The sequence below is a fragment of the Castor canadensis genome, chromosome 1 (assembly GCF_047511655.1).
Source record: "Castor canadensis chromosome 1, mCasCan1.hap1v2, whole genome shotgun sequence".
Taxonomy (NCBI): Eukaryota; Metazoa; Chordata; class Mammalia; order Rodentia; family Castoridae; genus Castor; species Castor canadensis.
The window spans coordinates 129,212,376-129,236,624 of NC_133386.1; the positions used below are offsets into that span (position 1 = coordinate 129,212,376).

At 45.3% G+C, this 24,249-nt stretch overlaps 1 protein-coding gene across 19 annotated transcripts in view; it reads left to right on the forward strand.

Annotated features, from left to right (window-relative positions):
• Tenm4 (teneurin transmembrane protein 4) overlaps positions 1–9,721 on the forward strand; it is a 2,881,475-nt gene extending 2,871,754 nt beyond the window's left edge. For all 19 annotated transcript variants that reach the window (XM_074081868.1, XM_074081866.1, XM_074081845.1 and 16 more), the window contains 2 exons: positions 1,190–1,332; positions 4,406–9,721. In XM_074081868.1, the coding sequence (XP_073937969.1) occupies positions 1,190–1,332; positions 4,406–5,164 (902 nt within the window). In that variant the 3' untranslated portion in view covers positions 5,165–9,721. The remainder of the gene's footprint in view (positions 1–1,189; positions 1,333–4,405) is intronic.
• Positions 9,722–24,249: the final 14,528 nt, after the last annotated feature.

Consider the following 24,249-nt stretch of genomic DNA (forward strand, 5'->3'; position numbering starts at 1 on the left):
TGAGTTGTGCCTGGACACAGGCTACTGGTCTCTCTTCTAATGACCCAAATCTCGTCTGTCCTGCCATCCCAGGCTCTGTGCTCTCTGGTCATCTTTCAGTCTTTCTGAACTGCTCTCTGGCTAATCAGAACCACTCCTGCACTGCCCTCCCTCTCAGGCCTTGCCTTGTGCACCCATCTTTGCTTGAAGTTTCAACTCCATTTCCATGAGTGCCTGACAAAAATGTACTCAGCTTTCAGTGTCTGACTTCACTGCCATCTTTATGTGGGCTTGTCAGCCTGTCCATCAGGAAGATTTCCACCCTCCTCTGATCTTCTTGTCTAAAAGCTATTTATGCCTATGTCTCATGCCCCTTCGGGATGCTCAGTATTAGAGAGGAGGCTTTGTACAACACAGCACCTACCAGCACATAAAAGGTGCTCAGCCGTGTGGGCCAAGTGACAGGCCACACACTTCACAACCCTCTTTGTTTTCCTTAGGTGGTGGCTTCCTGATTCCATTCTTAGATGAGCCAGTTGGTCAAGGCAAAGCCCTGTCTATCTGGTATTTTATAACTAGTAACCCCAAGGAGTGTGATAAAATCAAAAAATCCTATGTAAAGACAGGATAGGGAAGGCACAGGAAGAAAATGAAAGTCAGGAACAAGGGGAAAGTTCTTGATCTCATTGGCGTAACCAAGGGCACTTTGACCCTGAGGCTCCAATGGCTGCAGAGAGCATGGGTAGGGGAGAGGAAGTTTGTTTCTTAAGAGAATTTTCTCTTTGCCAGTCAACCACAGAAACCTTCCCTTGGGTCTGGCTGTCCTTTGTGAGTGTTTTCTATTGATGTTGGGGTGGGAGTAGGGCATCTTCACCCACCAACAGCTGTCCCAGGGGTGGGGAGTGGAAAGGGAAGTCTGGAAACCTAGGTTCTACCTAAGTTTCATCTTTCTTGGGTATGAACCTGGGAGGGGGAATCTTAGGTGTACCTGAGCTGGACCTAGAAGCACATTTGGCTTTAACACCATGAAACCATTTTCCAGAGTGTTTGTAGCCTTCAGCTCTCCCACCAGCTACTCTCCACCCCACCACCGCCCATCCCCAACATCCCCATATCCACCCCACCCCCACCCCCCACAGCCTGTTTGTGCTGCTTGATTGGGATGAGGTCCACTTACTCTGTAGGGTATTTCTGCTTCTCTCCCACCCAGACGTCAACAGCTGGCTGCTCACCTTTGGATTCCAGCTACACAACGTGATCCCTGGGTATCCCAAACCAGACACGGATGCCATGGAACCGTCCTATGAGCTCAAGCACACACAGATGAAAACGCAGGAGTGGGACAACAGCAAGGTAACTCGCTCCCACAGCAGCCATGCTCCTGGTCATCCCAACATTGCAGGAGGGGTCCCACCAGCTGCAGTGATGGAAACTGAGGCACAGTGCCTGCCAGAGAGCATTCAGTACACAGTTAGCAACCCTACTAGTAAGCAAGCCTTGGGGACTCAGGTAGATCAGCACACAGACACTCAAAAGCTGCAGGAAGCTTTGTGTGTTACGCCAAGTTCAGAGTCCCACAAAAGTAATAAGTCTGTGACACTATGTGAGTAAGGAGAGGTGTTCTAAATACAAATGTGACATTTTCTGAGCACTTAATGCACCTGGCTCTGTTTGAGGTTTTCTACATAAGTTAACTCACAAATGTCCTGTGGTGTTGTGGTTCTTGCTTTACAGGCTTAACACGTGAGGCTTTTCAATGCCCCACAACAAGGAAGGGCTAGCATTGGAATTCAAACCCAGATTTCTCTGCTCTATATCATCTTGCTGAGTTCAGGGCTGGCTGGGCATACCTTTTTTATTTATTTATTTTTTTAAGTTACATTCTCTCCTTTTCCTTTTATGGCCCAGTTTTAAAGACTCAGAATTATATGGCTGGAAAGACTCTTAAAGACAGTCTCTTGGTTGGTGGAGTGGCTCAAGCAGTAAGAGCACGTGCCTAGCAAGTCAGAGGCCCTGAGTTCAGACCCCAGTGCTGCCAAAGAGAGAGAGAGAAAGAGACTCATCCCTACTCACTTCATGTATTCATTTGCCCATTTCTCCCCTTCCAACCCAGACCCCCATTCATGAACTCTGTACTAGAAGCAGACTCTGTGTCCAGCCCTGCATTCACCCCAGTGAATCAAGGGAAGACCAGACCTTCCACAGCATCCCAGCCCAGGGGGTGGCAGGCATGGAGTAAAGCAGAATGGCCAAAAAGCATCCTGCTGGTGGTTGGAAACTTTCACAACCGTACTTCTTACTCCAGACTCATCCTTTAGGCCTCAACTTAGCTGTGTCCCTCCCCTCCCTCCAGGCTTAAGAATGTGAGTCTGCATATCTACGCTCAGGTAGCATTCTGTAGGTACTGTATTTTAATTCCTGCTTCTTTCTTATCTCTCCACTAGACTGAGCCAGAAAGGGTAAGTTCTGGGTCTCAGTTAGTGCCCAGCATATAGGCTAGCATATTGTATGTCCACAGAAAACTTTTGTTGGATGACTAAATGATTAAAAAATATAAACAGCCCATTTCACAAATAAGGAGACCAGGGATCAGAGAGATACTTACTGGAGGAAGTGGCAGAACGTGATGGGAACATACCTGTCTGTCTGGCCACATAGGCCATCCTTTTCTTTTTTTTTTTTCAGTATGGGGGTGGAGGGTTGAGCTCAGTACCTTGTGCTTGCTAGACTAGTGCTCTACCACTTGAGCCACACCTCCAGTGCCTGTCCTCTTTCTGCCACCCTTTCCTGAAGTCCCAGTATCTGCCGTCCCCAAGACTAATTCCAGCAGCGCAGCTCTTCCTCCCCCACCAGGTTCCTTCTGTAATCCTCAGTCCCTGTCTCTGCCTGCCTGTTTGCAACCCTGCCTGTCAATGAATTATTGATTTCTGCCCTTGGCAAGCATCGGAGATCTTTGTTGTTGAGCACTCCAGCTTTCGTGAAACTCTAGGAAATAATTGTTCACCGACAGGGTTCTATTAATTATAAAGAGGACTTAATTTCAGTGGGAGGCCAATGGGCGTGCTTCTAAAGCCATTTCCCTGAGTTGCTGACAATGCCCTGGAGTCCTCCTGAACATGGCTTCCCAGAGCTATGGAAGGGACAGGAAGATGGAAAGGCCAAGCAAGCAGGGCCCAACCTGTCCCCTTCAGCAGCCAAGTTATAGGGACAACCAAAGAGCACTAGAGAAGCACTGCAGGGCAGAGGCCTCCATAAAAATCATGTGTAAACCTGCTGCAGAGAAATAAGGCAGAGTAAGAAGGTTAATATAAATCACTACTTCCATCTTACTTTGCAATTCTTGCCATTCCTCCCTCTACCATCACTCCTCCGCCCTTCATCCTTCAAGTTCTAACTCAGACATGAACCTGTCTTCAAACCCCACCTTCTCCATCTCCCTCCTTCACCTGCAGACTGAGATTATTCTAGTTTTATTTGCTTCTCCCTTCTGCAGCAGGCCCTGGAACTGAGCCTGTAGAATCAGAAAGACCTGGGTTTGAATGTTGACTGGGTATTAGTTGTATGACTACGGAACTAAAATTGAAATAACAGTACCTACTGTATAAAATTACTGGGAAGATCAAACAAGGTGGTGAATGGTAATTGTTTAGCTAAAAGGTCAAGACATGTTAACTATAGCTACTGCTATTACTTAATGTTCTTAAACCACCAATCATCACTATTTTTTTTTTTTGGTAGTAGTGGGGGCTGAGCTCAGGGCCTCAAGTTTGCTAGGCAGGTGCTCTACCACTTGAGCCACATCCCCAGCCCTTTGTCACTGGTTATTTTTGAGACAGTGTCTTGTTTTATTCCCCAGGCTGGCCCAGGTTGCTCTTCCTATTTATGCTCACCTGTGTAGCTGGGATAATCGGCATATGCCACCATGCCCAGGCGTTGTTTGAGATGGGGGTCTCGTGAACTTTTTTGGTGGGGCCAGCCTCCAACTCTGATCCTACTAATCTCTGCCTCCTAGAATTACATACTTGAGCCACTGCACCCAGCTAATCATCACTTTTGACTGTAGTTGTTGTTATCATATCTCTTTCCCCATGAAAGGATGAGTTATTTAAGGGAAAGGATGATTGTCTTGTTTACATTTGTATCTCTAGTGAGCACTAAAAGGTCATGGCCCCCAGCAGATGCTCCATGATCAGTCTCTGAATAAAGGGTGGGTGAAGGATGGATGGAGGATGGCTGGATATTCTGGTGGTCGGCAGTAGCGATAGATGCTAAGACTAATAAATGCATGTAGATATGACAGGTTTGTTATTTAAGCTGATTTTCCACGCTCTCTTGGGGTTTATTTTTTCCTTCTTTGTCTTATTCTCTCTCTCTCTCTCTCTCTCTCTCTCTCTCTCTCTCTCTCTCACATTGTCCCCCCCATCAGTCTATCCTCGGAGTACAATGTGAAGTGCAGAAGCAGCTCAAGGCCTTCGTCACCTTAGAACGCTTTGACCAACTCTACAGCTCCACAATCACCAGCTGTCAGCAGTCCCCAGAGACAAAGAAGTTTGCATCCAGAGGCTCCATCTTTGGCAAGGGAGTCAAGTTTGCCTTGAAGGATGGTCGCGTGACCACAGACATCATCAGCTTGGCCAATGAGGATGGGCGGAGGATTGCCGCCATCTTGAACAATGCCCATTACCTAGAGAACCTGCACTTCACCATTGATGGGGTGGACACCCACTACTTTGTGAAACCAGGGCCTTCAGAAGGTGACCTGGCCATCCTGGGCCTCAGCGGGGGACGGCGAACCCTGGAGAATGGAGTCAATGTCACCGTGTCCCAAATCAACAGCATGCTCAATGGCAGGACTAGACGCTACACAGATATCCAGCTCCAGTACAGGGCACTGTGCTTGAACACCCGCTACGGGACGACATTGGATGAGGAGAAGGCACGGGTGATGGAGCTGGCCCGGCAGAGAGCTGTACGCCAGGCTTGGGCGCAAGAGCAGCAGAGACTTCGGGAAGGGGAGGAAGGCCTGAGAGCCTGGACAGAGGGGGAGAAACAGCAGGTGCTGAACACAGGGCGGGTGCAAGGTTACGATGGCTTCTTCGTGATCTCCATCGAGCAGTACCCAGAACTGTCAGATAGCGCCAACAATATCCACTTCATGAGACAGAGCGAGATGGGCCGAAGGTGACAGAGAGGGCCAAGGCCTGGACTTCTTGCCAAAGACAGCTACTCTTTTGTGGCCGCAAACCTGACTGTGTTGTACTTAAAAAAAAAAAATCCTTTTTTTAACAAGTGCAGAAAACGAAAAGATACTGGTTGCATTGTTAATATTGTTAACTCATGCAACATCTTTTTTTTAAGAAAAGAAAAACACAAATTTGGCCTTCACACATTTTTTTGCAAAGAGCAGAAGGTATTTTTTTTTTTTCTGTAGTGTGATCAAAATGAAAACTTTATTGTCTTTTGTTCCCCTTTTCCTTGAGGAATTTTCCCTGTTGTTTGGGGTATGTGTCTCCTCTCTGGGGCACGCATCCTGGGGTGTGTCCTTATCCGTCCCTAGATACTCAGTGTGATGTGAGACATGAGTGTCTGTGCTAACCTGTCTCATGTGCAACCCTTTCTTCTTCAACTGGGGTTGGGCAGGAGTGAGGGGTGCAGAGAATAATGGGCCTGTAGGGTGTCAGGAGCTTTGGCTAGGCTCCTCCTACAGATGAGTGGTGGGTTTTGCACAGCTGACACCATCTTTCTCTGGAAGATTTCATGATATTGTCCAGCACCTTTCAAGCTGCCCCAAACTCCTGTCTAAGCTTTATATTCTGATGCTAAATGAAAGCCCCCTCCCCCGTTTTGCAAATCTTGTGTAGTTGTCGGTGCCATCCCCATACTGGGATAGAGAAAGTGTCTCCCAGGTCCTTTCCCCAGTCTGGTTACATAACATCCTGGGGCTACGAGCCCCATCCTCTCTGAGAGGTGAAAGCACCCAGGATGTCTGTGATTGGTTGATCCTCCATGATGTCCCTTCCTCATCTTCTCCTCTCTCCCAAAGCCAGATGTGAGAACCAGCACTGCACAGCGAGCCCTCAGCGTGGGCACCATGTTCCAGGGAAGGGAAGGAAGCCCTATCCCTATGACTTTGGGTATCTTCCTCCACCAGCTACCACCACTAAGAAATAGGAGTGTGGAGAGAGGTGCTTGGTGCCCTTTGATCCTGGAAAGAGACATAAGAGAAAAAAAATCAGCCAAAGAGAGGAGTCAGCAAAGCCAAGCATCCTTTCTCACCAGCTCCTGGAGTCTCCTCTGCCTCCCCTGTACGGCCTAATGCCAGAGCTGGGAAGCAGCAACCTGGCTTTCAGGAAATCCCTTCTGTGAAGTTGCTCTCTAGAGAAGTCCAGCCAGGGTTTTTTGTTTGGTTTTTTGTTTGTTTGTTTGTTTGTTTTTTAAAGATGAGGAAAGAGCTAATTTGCTGTGGCCTGTGTCACACAACCCCACCAGGATCAGGGTCAGTGCCTGAGGCCAGTGCCCATGGATCTGGAAGGCCAGGCTAGCACTGCGCCCTTGAAGACCTCTGCCTGCATCATCTAAAAGAGGCTAGAGGCCTCCTGGAGTGGATTCCACCCATGCTGGGGGACTGCCCAGGGGAAGCAGCAGCCAGCAGGCCAGGGGAAGAAAAGAGGGCAGAGGTGGTAACAGCAAGTGCTGGGAGCTCCTGGTCCAAGGATTCCATTCCTGGTTCGTCTGCCTAGGTTCCATTATCATTACCACTCCCAGAAGGCTCTGGGAGACAGGAGGGGAAGCCAAATGCTTTCTTTTGAGCTGGGCTTCTTAGAAAATGGGACTTTTATGGGTTACATTTACATTAAGTGTGGAAAATGAATTCTGAGTCTGAGCTATTCCCCATGGAAACCTTGTTGGACTGATAAGCTCATGGCACCTTTATAGCCTTACTCACAGAGTCTTCAGAATATGACACGAGTTAATGAAACCAAGAAGGTCTCTTACTGCATGAGAATCGGAACAACATGTAGTCTGGGAGAGGGAGGCAGCCAAAGCTTGGGGAGGAGAGGTCTCGCCTTACGTAGTCCCACTGGGATTAGAGGATGTGTTTTCGCTAAGTGCCCTTCCTGTTTCCAAAAAAAGTCACACTGCCACAACAGTGTGCTGTGCATGGCCTGTTTGTCCGCTGGTTGCCAGTGGCCTCGGGATCCAGAGCTCTGCTGAGTCAGATTCAATGCCTTCAGACCCACTGTGCAGGCTATGAGCTGGAAGTGGGGGCTCCCATCTGGCAGGATCATTCTTGGATGGGCTGGAAAACAGTTTGACCTGAAGAACACAAGTTTTGTTTTGTTTTGTTTTAATCCAAAAGAGACTTAAGCCTCTCAAAAAGTACTCTTGCTATAAGGGTCCCCTGGGCAGAGCTCTCCTGCCAGTTGGCCTAGTTGATAAGTCCCATCTCACTGCCTGACATCAGTCAAAACCTGTTGGGGATGCCTACTTGGAGGTCAAAAACAGCATGTGATCCAAGGGAACTTTGGGCTCCTTCCCAAAAGGAACAACCAGTATGTTCCTTCCCAGCCAGTATGTTCTTCCTCCCCAAAAGAACAGAGTAGGGATCAAAAAATACAGAGACTTGTAGATGTCACTTTATTTAAAGGAATAATCCTATATATTTCCTGGGCTACATACCACCAAGGAGGCCCAGCTTCTGCAGGAGAGAACCTGAAGTTTCCCCGGGTTCCAGAGAAGGAGCTCAGCTGTAGGATGGGCAGCACCGGGGACCAGTGTGTCACCCTGGTATTGTGATAGTGGAGCAGGTGCTCCAGTCTTGGATCTTTTGTGTTGGTTTCCAGTTGGCAGGTTACTTGGGGCCTCCCCTCTCAGTCTGTGCTACTGACACCAGTAATCCCAGCCCCATGGCCAAGGGCATAAGCCACAGTTCCCTGTTCCTTCTTAGTGGGTTCCTAGCATTAAATACCATCCTTGATGGCACCTCCCCTTTCAGCATTAATCAAAATCTGTCATTTGTTAGAGTGGCCAGGCCTCCAGCACTAGCACAGCTTCATGATTCTGCAGGATGTTAACTTCTGACCCTAGAAGAAAGATCATTTTAGAACAGTTTCTGCCTTCTCCCCTGCCCTCCCCAACTGCTAACTGGCCCTTCAGCCTCAGCCTCTCTGCCACTACTTTAAATAAATCTTCATTGATTCCCAACTCTGTCTTTTATATGATGAGATATCCTTTTTACCAACCCTCCAAACAAATTGCTGGAAGGCAGAGTGATGACAAGGTGGGGGCAGGGGGAGACTTCTTGGTAAACTATGCCTTTGACAGCCTCTGACACTTGGCTCAAAAGTACTGGCTGAAAATTAGCCCAAGGACCACACCAGTGCCTGACTCTACTGAGGGATAGAGGACTTGGAATCCCTAGGAAACTGACAGGAAGTTGAATCAAGACAGAGTGCCATTGGGAGCAGAAGATGATGGTGAGGCCAGGGAGGTGAGCAAACTGGTCAATGCCTTATAGACACAGAACATGGAACCTAAGTTAAAAAGAATAATGGGCTTTTTCAGCTGTGGCTTTTAAATATCACCTTTATAGATGGCAGAGATTTCCATTATGCAAAGACAAGGCTTTCAATGTGACATCCTAGAAGGCAGCTTTATCGTTTGCACCCTCATATTTGCAGTGGCCAAATGGTGAGAGCGTGACTTTGAGCTCTGTGCCCAAGAGGACGAGTTTGCTGGCCTTCAGCGGGACCCTGACTTTGGGGTTTGATCACCCAATACACAAAGTCAAGTCTGTCCCTTAATTACTCACAGCAGCTACTAAGCCTAGGAAGAGGTTCTTGGTCCAGGCTGGGGGACCCAGGAAGAACCCAGTCTCTCCTCTCCCTTGGGATCCTAGTTAGTACTAAAAACCCTGCGTGTAAGGCTCATCATTCCCAGCTAGGTCATATAGTTTGTCTATATTTTGTTGGAGGGGAGAAAATTAAAGAACTCTACAGCTCAAAGCCCTTTTATTTAACCTTCCATAAACAGCAAACTCATTTTAAAGACTCATTGCTCAGGTGACAGAAACTTTTTCCTCTCCAACCTTTACATTCTCAAAAACCAGCCTTGTGTACTCAACTGCCCTGAACAGTGGTGTGCTCTGAGATTTCACCATGGATGTGGAAGATCATAGCCAGGGAGGCCTAGGTAGAGGTATGTGTTGTGTTTCTTTCCCTCTGTGGAATGCCAAAGGCACAAGATGGGGTGGCCTCTGGGTCCCCAAGAAAATGTGATTGACTCTGAGGGCAAACAGCCAAAGGAGGATTGACCTGTGGGCAGGCTCAGCAATCCTAGCAGAAACTGAGCCACAGATGTCTGGCAGCACCCAAACAGCCCCCATTAACTCAGCATCAGAACCCCACTGTTCTGAATCCGCCTGTTCTGAAGACTTCTGAACCTGCAGCCTCATCAGAAAGACTGTTCTGAGCTGCCTCTGGACGACCAACACTGGAGACTCTGGCCTTACCATGTGGAAATAGTTTTCCTGAAGTCTGGAACTAATTTTGAGAAGTTTTTTTCTCAACACTTTTGTGTTTCTAACACTGTATTCTTGACTGTGTAAATACCAACAAGGCTGTAAATAAATGCAGATGTAGATACCTTCTAGAAAAAAAAGAAAGAAAAAAACATAAAAACAAAATCAGAAGTGATCCCGTGTAGCCTTCGTTGACAAATAAAAGAATATTTTGTGTTTAGAGGTGTTTGGTGGCATTTGTTGGGAGACAGTGACCGTATCCAGGCAGAATGACCCGGAGAAACACTCAGTCCTAGGTCTAGTAGAGTCCCTCACAAACCTTTCAGGTCACAGAGACACAGAAATCTTGGAATGAGATGAGGCAAATGTCAAAGCACCTTGACCTTAGCTAATGCCCAGCATTATGAAATGGCCACTCTCCTTGCTGGTCTCAGGGACAGACCCCAAGAGACAAGAAAGCCTAACCCTACCCTGGAGAGAGGGCCCGAAATCCACCACCAGCACACTATTTACAACAGGCTGCGGCACTGTCCGAATAAATGGATGCAAATCCATCATACATACCATTATAACACAGCTTGGGAAAACAGAAAGAAAACTCTTTTAGCATTGGAGGGGGGGGTCTTTCCCCTCTGTGTATTCTTCTTTTTCTGTTGTTGTTGTAATCACAATACACAGGTAGTTTTTCTCCCTACCTTTTTTTTACTTAACCTCACATTTAATCCATCAGCCCTCGGAGTCAGGGATACCAGCTGGTGGTTTATAAGGTCATTAGTTAAGTCCAGCTTCCTGATGTGCACAGCAAGCCTTATGAAAATTCAAATAATCATCCTTCAAGGACAAGAATGAGGGCCTCACCTCACTCCCACTGCCCTTAAGACTGCCCCACACCCAGCCCTCACAGAGGAGCTTTAAGCAGTCATCCCCTTCCTTCCACTCAGCTCCCACACACTTGCAGTGGTGGCAGGAGGCACCAGCGGTGGAAGGGAAAATCCTGCTTTGGGAGTCAGGCCAAATTGGGTGCAGACACTCTGGTATGTCGTATAACCCCTCTGTACATCTCCTGGTTACCTACTGTGTCCCCTAAAGGAGGGGTGGGTAAAGTATCACATTGTTCAGACCACCAAGGACTTTCATGCAATGTAAGTTGTCTGCCCAGCCCCGCTCCACCCCATCATAGCTGCCCTCCCACGTCTAGTACTCTCTACCACACCAGTTCTCATTGGTAGGAATCAGGAAGGCTTATTAAAGCACGGAGTGCTGGGCCTCACCCCTACAATACCTAAATCGATAGTCCTGGGGTGTGGCCTAAGAATTTACCTCTCCAAAAGGTTCCTAGACAATGTCAACTATGCTACTCTTTGTGAAGTGTACAGAATAAGCTACGCACTTCAGGTGGCCTTTGCCAAGGAAACCTGCCATTTCTGCCCACACAACATTTGCACCACGCCCTCTCCCCACCCTCTCTCTTCCCGACGTATGCCACAGGCAGCTGCCTGGAAGTGTGCCCCGCCTCAGGTGTGTCCTGAGACGTTCACACATGTGGGCCTTTGAATGCAAGCTTCTTCGCACCCAGCTGAAGGAAACTCACAGAGTCCTCACCCTCCCAAAACTGAGGAGTGAGCTCCTTAAGGCCCACTGAGGCTAGGACTAATCTCCTATGTTTCTCCAGTGCCCCAAATGGTGTCACCCTAAGGTCAGCCTCCCCTTTTCTTAAGGATCCACTGATGTATTTGAGAAGAAGGGAGTTGTCTCCTGCAGGGAGGCCTCCCTCCTCTGATGAGATCAGCCCCTCTCAGCCTCTCTGCAGCAAGGCTTCCAAGAAGCAAGGAGGGCAGAGAACAAGGATACCTCCTTCCCAGCACCCCAGGCCCTTACGTCCTTCCACAGCCCACCCTCAAGGCTATATGTGGCCTGACTTCCTAGAACCACTGGAGGCCATGGAGAGAATTATATAGCACATAAGAAAGACTTTTAAAGTGAGCAACAATGTGTCTTTTCCCATATCCATAGAAGTTTCTGAGAAGTTAAACCTCTGAAAGGGGTCCTCTACTTGGTTACATCCCACCCTGACCTGTCTGTGGGAGTCTTCCTTTCCAACCTCCATGCTAGTAATCTCTCTCCACCCTTAGGGACTCCATCCCTACTTGCAAGCATACCCACGCCCCATCAGACAATCCACTAGTTACTTCTCAAGTCTGAATTAATTAGTTTGGAATAATCCCTGGGTGGATTCCAGCCTCTGCCCTCAGACATGAGCCTTTCCAAGTCTTGTGAGCACTAGGAGTTAAAAACACTTTCTTTATTCTCTCAAGAATCCAAAACATATTTGTTATGATACACACCTCTCAAAGACAAATGTCCATTCTTGGGAGAGATACAGACTTACACCCACAAGAAAGAGCAGAAACATTTTCCTCTCTGCTCTGTTATCTGCAAGCCTGCCCTGCCTGTCAACTGTTGGGAAGCCAGTAGCTGACTTTGTATGTGAAGCTTTTCAAAATGTGCCCACTCCCAGGGACATCCACTACTGGGCCAAGACCTGGTAGAAGCTTTGAAATTCCTTCTGATGAATTATCCATGTTCTTACACAGAGTTACTATCTGTAATATGAGAGTAGAGAGATAAGAGTCATTCTTACAGATACAAGTGTTTATTGTATGACTAAGTGGATGGATGGATGGATGGATGGATGGAGAATAGATGACTGCATGAATGAATGCCGAAGCTCAGCCCTTGACAAGGCCAGGATGGAGAACAGCAATTAGTCAACAATGAGCATTTTCTGTATGTAAGGAAGCACTAGAAGACCTAAACGTGGAAGAGAGGACCCTTTGCTTATAAACATCACCATCCAATCAGACTCTAAAAAGACTCAGAAGTCAAACCCCAATGCCAAAGAATGGGATCTGTATCACCACTCCAGAAGTCTAAGCGTCCAGATGTGCCAAACCCAGAAGTGAGAAGAGGGGACCAGAAGCCCAGCCTCTGGAGTCAAGAGGCACCAGAAGCTTGCGCTCAATCTAAGGAGTGGAGAGTTGCCAGTTTTATAGAAGATGCGGGGCAAGGCACTAGGAGCTCTGGCACAGCAGTGTGTGAGGTGTACACTGGATGATGCAGAACTACTGGAAAAAGAACTCCATCAATGTCCAAGGGATGAGTCTAGACCCTGAGGGGAAGTGTCCAGGTCAAGGGGCTAGAGGAGCAAACAAAGCCAGGCTCCAAGGGTAGCTGGACAAACAGATGCCTGGAGGGGCCACACTTGACTGGCAGAGGTTTGGTTGCAGGAAGAACAAATCCCTGTAGGACTTAAGCTCATCCCCTTCCTAGCCTTGTTTCTCTGATAGCAGGACCAGTCTTAGTCCCTGGGTGCTCCTGGGTGACCAGCCTGTGATTTGGGGCAGAAATTCAGAGACTCCAGCTAGCTTGGGAGGCAGAGGGCAAAGGGCTAGGGGCATGTCCAAGTGCTAACAAAGTGGTTCCAATGAAAAGCATTTCACACAGGGTCAGGAAGGAGGGCTGAGGATGAGCTGAGTGAGGGAGGAAGGAATCCGAGAAAATGTCCTAGAAAAGGTGGGCCTTGTGAACAAGGAAGACATGCCGTTCACGTGGGCCTGAGTAAGCCCGGCCTCTAAACTCCACTCCCATGAACTTAGACCAGGAAGTCATGATGCCAGGATTTGCTAGCATGTCTCAACTTTTTTCACACGGCAAAACACACATGTGCTTACACATGGGAACCACTCCCTGGGCATTTGAGGTTTGGTATACCACAGATGGCCATTAAATGTAAATTTCAGTATACAGCAATGTCTCCTTTTTCCTATTTATAAAGCATATCAGAGTGCAAGTGAGGGAGAGTGATCACATTACAGAGACAGTACTGAATATGCCCTAATTTATATCAAAAGTAATTTGCAAAGCAGTATTTATTAATAATGACTTTCTTCTATCACGTTCCATCCATTTAAAGTAACATGAAGCCCAGGAACAATTGCTACCTCCTCCTTTCTTCTCTTTCAATCTTGAGTGGAACAGCTCCTCCCAAAGTGTTTCTGAGATGAGGATTTGTCTGAAAGTAAGTTTTAGAGCATGGCCCCAGATAAAACAGGTAGCTAGGTGGAGATAAAGGACAGGAAAGAAAACAGGGCCAATCAGGGGTACGAAATCAGACAAAGCCCCAAGAGAGTAACTTTGGCTCTGTCCTGAGGGGGGCTGTGGAAACTATCCAAGTCACATCTGAGCGCTGTCTCCATCTGCACAGGGCTGGAGAATTTTTCTCTTCACCCATCAGTCATCAGGTTAGGGCTGTCCCTGGGAGGTCATTTCCCAGGCACTGCTGGCTTTTGGTGCACTTAGGTAAGTAGGGCAGCCTAAGGACAGCCTGCCTACAAAGACCCACAGGTGTTGGCTGTTGAGAATGAAAACACAGCCTCCATTCATCTGGGTCCAGGGAGGCTGGTGGAGTCTCATTTCCTACCCCAGAGTGGGCATCTAGCAAATGCCTGCAGCCTGTTGGCTGGTAAGGGAGGCAGCCAGGGGAACAGGAACAATAGGAACAGTAATCACCTGCTGCATTAAGTTACCAGAGGGCGAGACCCCGCTTGTGTTGCTTACCAGTTATCCCTGGCACCTGGCAGAGGAGGCATTTGTACATATCCGTTCGATAAATGATGCATGCATCTACCCTATGGTGATTCTATGATCTAAAAAGCTTCCCTGGGGTCTCCCGACTTCTCCTCTTCATTCCTTTCCTGACTCCATTGATGTCAAACAGACCACAGAACACTCAGGAGGAGTTCATAGGAGCCGCACCACTAAACAAGTGCGGCTCAACTCTTAGGCCCACCATTTGCCCCGATCTCTCTGAGACAAGCAGCGTGGCTCCGTGGAGAGGGCTTGTAGACAGGGTAGGTGTAGGCTCGAGTCCAGGGTGCTTCCTATGCTAACCTCTTTTGAACCTACAACAATGGTCATGGCACGTATTACAGGACAGCTGTAAGCCCATGACCTGTGCAATTAAATGATAGAACCAGAATTTAGATTCAGGTTTACCAATGCCAATTTCTAAGCTATTGATCCTGTCTCCAAGGCTGGAGAGTCAGGGAATTTCCCAAGTGAAAGGCTTCATACCCTGAAAACTCTGAGGATGGACAGCCACCTTCCAAGCATCCAGCAGGCCCTATTAACAGACACAAGGCTCACCTAAGACTTTGCTCCACTCAGCCTCAGGGATTGCTACATAGGTGTGTGACCTGTGCAGTCATGCAGGGCCCTGTGCTCGGTGGACCTGCTGTCAGTTTAATGCTCTGCTGTCTCCATCTTGAAATTCTTAATTTTTGAACAAGGGATGCTGTGTTTTCATTTTACACGCTGGGTTGTATAAGCTATGTAGCCAGTCCTGTCCACACTGATTATGTAATATGGACAAGTTCTTAGCATTCTAGGACATTCTCAAGGCCTGGGGCAGAGGGCAGGCCCTGGACACCCAAGGGGATGGGCATACTGTGGGTAAGAAGCCCTTATACACATTGGGTCAGGACTGAGTAGAGTCAGCCAAGATCTTCCCACCAAATCAAGTCAGAAAATCCCCACTCAGTGGTGGACATCTAAGTCAACTAAAGTCCTGTGGAGGGGGAAGAGATAGGGACAGTGGGGCGCAAAGGAGCTAGAAGTCAGTTCTGCTTTGGAGTAAAAAGAGAAGATTGGGAAAGACTTCCAGGAGAAGGTGATGCTTTGACTGAGTCATGAGAGAAAGGAAGGAAAAGAGGCAGGTGGAGAGCATGGTGAGGTGACAGAACCAAGGTGGTCTGCAAGCAGCATCTCATGGGAGGGGCAGAGAAGAGGCCTGAGGGTCAGCACTGGAGGAGTAAGCTGAGGCCAGACAACCCCATGGCCTTGACTACCTGTGTTTCGCTCCTAGTGTTCTTGCACATCTGAGCACCTTTTCCCAGCTCAGTCTGCCTTCCACCCCAGAACTTACCGGATGGCTGGAATGTGTTCTTATGAGGATTCTGCCTCTGTCCTGGTAGATGTGTGCTCACTCTCCTGCTTACACATTAAGGCCATTTACACACACACAGTTCTTCCCATTGGATTTACCACCTAGTGTCACCTGTCACACTTCCCCATCTCTCCAGACTGACATGCAGAAAACCTGTGTGAGACCATGCAAGACCTTAATTTCCTGCCTTGCCCCTGCACACTGTAGGGTTCAGATGACCTTCATAAAAGAACCCTTGTGGGGCTGGGCATAATGGAGCATACCTATAATCCCAGCTACTCAGGAGGCAGAGGTAGGAGGATCATGGTCTGAGGCAGGCCCCAGAGTAAGCAGAAGATATGATATGAAAAGCAAACTAAAAGCAAAAGGACTGGGATGTGGCTCAAGTGGTAGAGCTCTTACCTAGCAAGCACAAGGCCCCAGTACCACAAAACAACAACAAGAACAACAAAGAACTTCTTGTTGCCTGCATGTCAGTCCAAAGTTTAGACAACAACTCTCAGAAGATACTCCAAAAGTGCATATCAGAATAGGAAATGGAGGAAAATAAACTTTGGAGGTCTCTTCGTCCTCTGCCCTGGTGCCTGCTGCTCCTTGGGCCACTGGGAGGAGAATCCTCCATTATAAGTGTGCTCTCCCCAGCATCCCCTTCAGACAACTGCAGAAGCCACTGCTGAGCCTGAGACCAGAAGAAGGTAGACAACCCAGCGCTCAGGACTGGTGGAGCTTCGAGCCTGATCTTAGGCACCTTCAAACAGCGGATGACAGCAGCGATAACAAGGAAGAGGAAGTGCTGCTTCTTGCCAGCCAGCCCCTGGACCAGGCAGCCATGCTAGGCCCTTTCCACACTTTCTTTGGATACTTAATTCAAGGCAAGTCTCAAGTGGTAGTTAACAGGAACTGGCTGCCTACTATGTGCCAGGCACTTTTCCAAGCATTCTGAATACACTTGCTCATCTAGTTCTCACCACAATAAGAGGGATGGGGGATACTATTAGCATCTCCATTTTTCAGGTGGAGAAACTCAGGCACACGTGCAAGGACATGCAGGTAGGAAATGAAAAACTGAGATTTGATGCTAAGCAATCCAGTTTTAGGAATTAGTGTGCCATTATCTCCTAGACTCAGAGACAAAATAAAATGTATAAACCCTGACCTGGAGTCTACCGGGGAAGAAGGCTGTGTAACTGATTATGCATAATGCAAAATTTTCATTACCCATTTGCTCAAGGAACTTTCCCCAAAGGACATCTGAACAACTGGTGTGAAAAGGTACATAGGTGCAACTGGGCCCTAGTCTGGTGTGGTTGGACTTGTACACAGGAAATTCAGGATGGGATGGGAGGCGCTGGGACTGTAAGGACAAGAAACAGAATCCAGGCCTAGCTAGCCAAGAGGTGCTCAAATCTTGGTCTAATTAGGGTCTGAAGACTGCTTCTCTACCTTGCAGATGAATTCTCAGCAAACTGCTTACCATTACTACATCTAAAATGCTCCAGCAATTGTCTCTTCAGCTTTATGTCTCCTGCCTAGGAAGAGAAGAGGAATCCCAGCTGATGGGTGGTCAAGGCAGAACACAGCTTCTTACACTAAAAGCAGGGCTGACTCCTCATGGGGCCAGAGCTTCAGATGAACTGGCCTGTGCTGCCATCTAGTGGCCAAGTATGCACAGTGCATTGGACATTGCTTGGTGTCCCTCCTTCCTGCCCAGATGCAGAGGGAAGGACTAAGGTGGCTGAATCCTTTGGTGCTGAAGCAGGAGACTATCACCTCCTGTGTTTTACATATGAAAGGATACTGGAGACTCTGAGAAATGACACCACATAATAATAATTTTCATTTACCACTTGCCAGGTCCTGTGCTAAGCACCGTACATTCATCATGTCATCAAATGTTCTCAAGAATCCCATGCATACGATTATTTATCCCTACATTGCTAGCTATGCCTCTGAGGTTTCTTTGTAAATTTCCCCTTCTTTTTTTGTTTTGCTGTTGTTGGTTTGTTTTTTGTGATACTGGGGTTTACACTCTGCCTCACGTTTGCTAGCCAGGTGCTCTACCACTTGAGCTACTCCAGCAGCCCTATAAGTTTCCCTTTCTTTTTGATGCCATTTACTTGTGGGAAAAACCAAGCCATTATATGACAGAATGTCAACACCAGGACTCAGGTGATGGTTCTTCAGTATCACTTTGCTTGTTCCTCCATATTTTCTATGTGTTGGAGAGACGCTGGAGATACACTTTGCAGGCATAATCACTGAGAAGAGGCGTAACTTTGACCCCTCCACACCTCCAGCAGGCACAGAGAATCTCCACTTCACGTTAAATGGAGAAACAAGGAGGCCCCCAGTCCGCCAGTCGCCCGCGTCCAGATGGCTTGGGATGACACGGACCAGGTGAGCTTCACGGTACCATGGTACTCCCACAGAAAAGCCTGGGCCAGAGCAGCATAGCCCCCTGGACAGACTGACCTCCACCTGGGGAAAAAAGAGAAACTGAGTAATAAGCAATAAAAACAATAAAGACACACGGGAAAGAGGGTGGGGCACCCTGAGCGCTGAAGATTGGGGGAAGGGAATCCTTCCCGGGACTATAAATAAACAATCGGTGGGCTGGAGAGGCTCCAGCGGGAGCGGGAGCGTGCACCCAGCAACCAGGAGTGGGAAAGCTTGTGAGAGTGGTGGATGGAGGGAAACTCCAAAGGAGAGGAGGGAAGACCCACCTCCCACATGAGCTGTAAATAAACACCCAGGCCTGACAACGCAGGTGCAGTGTCACCTTTCCCAGTGTGCTTGGAAAGGGGAAAGCTTGTAGCAGAGGCTCTTGCACAGGAGCACTCTGAGCAAACAAAGGCTGCAGGGCCAGGTGAGTGCTGAGCTCACCCCAGAGATCTGCATAAATAATGCCTCCAGCAACAGCAGGCTGACAGCAGTGGCCAGGCAAGCCACAGCTGCAGATACCATTCTCAGACTGTCTCCAGACTCTTTTTTTTCTTTTTCTCCCTACCCTTGATGAGAGAACAACTGAATTATACCTGCATGCTGAAAAACTTACTGAAACTGTATTGCATTTGAACTTAGGACACTTGATGGGGTTTTGTGTGTGTGTGTGTGTGTGTGTGTAGTATTGTTCTACTTTATGCATCCCCCCTTGATGAGACAACTACAGAACAATATCTGAGGCACCATAATCAGGATTGGAGACTGAGATGAATACCCAAATTATTAAGACTGAAAGTTCACTGCATTTAACCTTGGAGGTTTTTTGGTTTTTTGGTTTTATGGGGTTTTTTTTAATTTTCTATTTTTCATCTTATTTTAATTCATTTTTATATATAGATATTTCTTTCATTTACTTATTTTTTTATTTTTACTCTTTTTCTTTTATTTTTAATTTTCAATCCTCTCTCTGTCTCTCTAATGTCTGTTCAGCTTACTGTCAGTTAGTACACTAACGCTCCCTGTTTATACCTTTGAAACTTTCTTGTCTGATACCTTGTTCTATTTCCTCCTTCTTGTCTGTGTATTTGTTTTCCCCCTTTCTTTAACTTCTTGCTTTCCATCTCAGCTCACCCGTCCATTCTAAATATTACCATTGTTATTATTACAAGCTAGAAAATACTTAATTGCACACAGTACAGGGACAGTAACAAAACCAAAGACAATGACAGGAAGACAGAAAAAACAGGGAAACCAGTTTCCTACAGCAAAAAATTAGTACAGGAACCAGAGGGGAATGAAGAAAACAGATACTCAGATCCAGACTCCAACAAAATGAAGGTAAACTATGCCAAAGAACCCAATGAAGCCCACAAGAATAATTTAAAAGAAGACATACTACAGGTACTCAATGAGAATTTTATAGCGATGATACTGGATAGGGTCAACCAAATTGTACAGGAGACACTCAAGAAACTCCGAGACAACAAAAATAGAGAATTTGAAAAAGCAAAAGAAGAAATAAAGGAAACCATAGAAGCACTGTATAAACACCAAAGGGAAAGAGAGAACACGATGAATAAACAGATAAATGAACAGGACAAAAATAGACAACATTAAAGAGGAGACGACCCAGGATATGGAAAACCTCAGAAAAAAGATCGAAACAGAACTGCAAAACAAAACAGAAGGCCAATCCAGCAGAATAGAACAAACAGAAGACAGAATCTCAGAACTTGAAGATGAAATGGTAATTAAAGGAAAAACCGAACAACTATTAATTAAACAACTCAAGACCTGTGAAAAGAAAATGCAAGAACTCACCGACTCCATCAAAAGACCAAACTTGAGAATCATGGGCATTGAAGAAGGAGAAGAAGTGCAAGCAAAGGGAATGTGTAATATATTCAACAAAATAATAATGGAAAATTCCCCAAATCTAGAGAAAGATATTCCCATACAGATGCAAGAGGCCTCCAGGACACCAAACAGACCAGATCAAAATAGAACTACCCCAAGACATATCATCATTAAAACAACAAATTCAGAAACTAAGGAAAGAATATTGAAGGCTGTTGAGAGAAAAAACAAGTAACATACAAAGGTAAACCCATGAAAATCACAGCAGATTTCTCAACAGAAACATTAAAAGCAAGAAGAGTGTGGGGTGAGATCTTCCAGGCACTGAATGAAAATAACTTCAACCCCAGGATTCTCTACCCAGCAAAACTATCATTCAAAATAGATGGAGCAATAAAAGTCTTCCATGATAAGCAGAAACTAAAACAATATGTGACCACAAAGCCACCACTATAAAAGATTCTGTAAGGGATTCTGCACAAAGAAAGTGAAACCCAACTTAACCATGAAAAGACAGGCAGCACCAAACCACACGAAAAGAAAAAGCAAGACAGTAGAGAGTAACCTCAACTTAGGTACACACAATCAAACCTTCAAACAACTAAGACAACTAAATGACAGGAATCACCACATACCTATCAGTAGTAACGCTTAATGTTAATGGACTTAATTCACCCATCAAAAGGCACTGCTTGATGAAATGGATTAAAAAGGAAGATCCAACAATTTGTTGCTTACAGGAGACCCATCTCACTGACAGAAATAAGCATAGGCTTAGGATGAAAGGCTGGAAGAAGATTTACCAAGCCAATGGCCCCTGAAAACAGGCAGGAGTAGCAATACTTATCTCTGACAAAGTAGACTTCAAACCTACATTGATCAAGCGAGATAAAGAAGGACATTCCATACTAATAAAAGGGGAAATAGACCAAAAGGAAATAATAATCATCAACCTGTATGCACCCAATGTCAACGCATCCAATTTCATCAAACATACCCTGAAAGACCTAAAAGCATATATAAACGCCAACACAGTGGTTGTGGGAGACTTTAACACCCCATTATCATCAATAGATAGGTCATCCAAACAAAAAAAAATCAATAAAGAAATCCAAGATATAAAAGATGCAATAGATCAAATGGACCTAGTTGATGTCTACAGAACATTTCATCCAACCTCTACACAATATCCATTCTTCTCAGCAGCCCATGGAACCTTCTCCAAAAGAGATCATATCCTAGGGCACAAAGCAAGTCTCAGCAAATATAAGAAAATAGAAATTATACCATGCATACTATCTGATCACAATGCAGTAAAAGTAGAACTCAACAACAAAAGTAAAGACAAAAAACATGCAAATAGCTGGAAACTAAATAACTCATTACTTAATGAAGAATGGATCATCAATTAAATAGAAGAGGAAATTAAAAAGTTCCAAGAAGTCAATGAAAATGAAAACACAACCTACCGGAACCTATGGGATACAGCTAAGGCAGTGCTGAGAGAAAAGTTTATAGCCATGAGCGCATATATTAAAAAGACTGAAAGATCCCAAATCAATGACCTAATGATACATCTCAAACTCCTAGAAAAACAAGAACAAGCAAATCCCAAAACAAATAGAAGGAGAGAAATAATAAAAATAAGAGCTGAAATCAACGAAATAGAAACCAAAAAAACCATACAAAGAATTAATGAAACAAAAAATTGGTTCTTTGAAAAAATAAACAAGATTGATAGACCCCTGGCAAACCTGATTAAAATGAGGAGAGAAAAAACCCAAATTAGTAGAATCAGGAATGCAAAAGGGGAGATAACAACAAACACCATGGAAGTCCAGGAAATCATCAGAGACTACTTTGAGAACCTATATTCAAATAAATTTGAAAATCTAAAAGAAATGGACAGATTTCTAGATACATATGATCATCCAAAACTCAACCAAGAGGAAATTAATCACCTGAATAGACCTATAACACAAAATGAAATTGAAGCAGCAATCAAGAGTTTCCCCAAAAAGAAACATCCAGGACCTGATAGATTCTCTGCTGAATTCTATCAGACCTTCAAAGAAGAACTGATACCAACCCTCCTTAAACTGTTCCATGAAATAGGAAGGGAAGGAAAACTGCTGAACACATTTTATGAAGCCAGTATTACACTTATCCCAAAACCAGGCAAAGATACCTCTAAAAAGGAGAACTATAGGCCAATCTCCTTAATGAACATTCACGCAAAAATCCTCAACAAAATAATGGCAAACCGAATTCAACAACACATCAAAAAGATTATTCACCACGACCAAGTAGGCTTCATCCCAGGGATGCAGGGGTGGTTCAACATATGAAAATCAATAAACGTAATAAACCACATTAACAGAAGCAAAGATAAAAACCACTTGATCATCTCAATAGATGCAGAAAAAGCCTTTGATAAGATCCAACACCATTTCATGATAAAAGCGCTAAGAAAACTAGGAATAGAAGGAAAGTTCCTCAACATTATAAAAGCTATATATGACAAACCTACAGCCAGCATTATACTTAATGGAGAAAAACTGAAACCTTCCCTCTAAAATCAGGAACCAGACAAGGATGCCACTATCCCCACTCCTATTCAACATAGTACTAGAATTCCTAGCCAGAGCAATTAGGCAAGAAGAAGGAATACAAGGAATACAAATAGGTAAACAAACCGTCAAAATATCCCTATTTGCAGATGACATGATCTTAGACCTTAAAGACCTAAAAAACTCTACTGAGAAGCTTCTAGACATCATCAATAGCTATAGCAAGGTAGCAAGATGTAAAATCAACATAGAAAAATCATTAGCGTTTCTATACACTAACAATGAGCAAACGGAAAAAGAATGTATGAAAACAATTCAATTTACAATAGCCTCAAACAAAATCAAATACCTAGGTGTAAACCTAACAAAAGATGGGAAAGACCTCTACAAGGAAAACTATACACTTCTGAAGAAAGAGATTGAGGAAGACTATAGAAAGTGGAGAGATCTCCCATGCTCATGGATTGGTAGAATCAGCATAGTAAAAATGTTGATACTCCCAAAAGTAATCTACATGTTTAGTGCAATTCCCATCAAAAATTCCCATCAAAATTCCAATGACATTCATTAAAGAGATTGAAAAATCTACTGTGAAATTTATATGGAAACACAAGAGGCCACAAATAGCCAAGGCTATTCGCTGGAGGTACCACAATACCTGACTTCAAACTATACTACAAAGCAATAACAATAAAAACAGCATTGTACTGGCACTAAAACAGACATGAAGACCAGTGGAACAGAAAAGAGGACCCAGATATGAAGCCACACAACTATAACCACTTGTCTTTGACAAAGGAGCTAAAAATATAGGATGGAGAAATAGCAGCCTCTTCAACAAAAACTGTTGGGAAAACTGGTTAGCAGTCTGCACAAAACTGAAACTAGATCCATGTATATCACCCTGTACTAATATTAACTCAAAATGGATCAAGGATCTTAATATCAGACCACAAACTCTAAGGTTGATACAGGAAAGAGTAGGAAATACTCTGGAATTAGTAGGTATAGGTAAGAACTTTCTCAACAAAACCCCAGCAGGACAGCAACTAAGAGATAGCATAGATAAATGGGACCTCATAAAACTAAAAAGCTTCTGTTCATCAAAAGAAATGGTCTCTAAACTGAAGAGAACACCCACAGAGTGGGAGAAAATATTTGCCAGCTACACATCAGACAAAGGACTGATAACCAGAATATATAGGGAACTGAAAAACTAAATTCTCCCAAAACTAATGAACCAATAAAGAAATGGGCAAGTGAACTAAACAGAACTTTCTCAAAAGAAGAAATTCAAATGGCCAGAAAACACATGAAAAAATGCTCACCATCTCTAGCAATAAAGGAAATGCAAATTAAAACCACACTAAGATTCCACCTCACCCCTGTTAGAATAGCCATCATTAACAACACCACCAGCAGGTGTTGGTGAGGATTCGGGGAAAAGGAACCCTCTTACACTGTTGGTGGGAATGTAAACTAGTACAACCACTCTGGAAAAAAATTTGGAGGCTACTTAAAAAGCTGGACATTGATCCAGCAATACCACTCTTGGGGATATACCCAAAAGACTGTGACACAGGTTACTCCAGAGGCACCTGCACACCCATGTTTATTGCGGCACTATTCACAATAGCCAAGTTATGGAAACAGCCAAGATGACCCATCACTGACGAATGGATTAAGAAAATGTGGTATCTATACACAATGGAATTTTATGCAGCCATGAAGAAGAATGAAATGTTATCATTTGCTGGTAAATGGATGGAATTGGAGAACATCATTCTGAGTGAGGTTAGCCTGGCCCAAAAGACCAAAAATCGTATGTTCTCCCTCATATGTGGACATTAGATCAAGGGTAAACACAACAAGGGGAT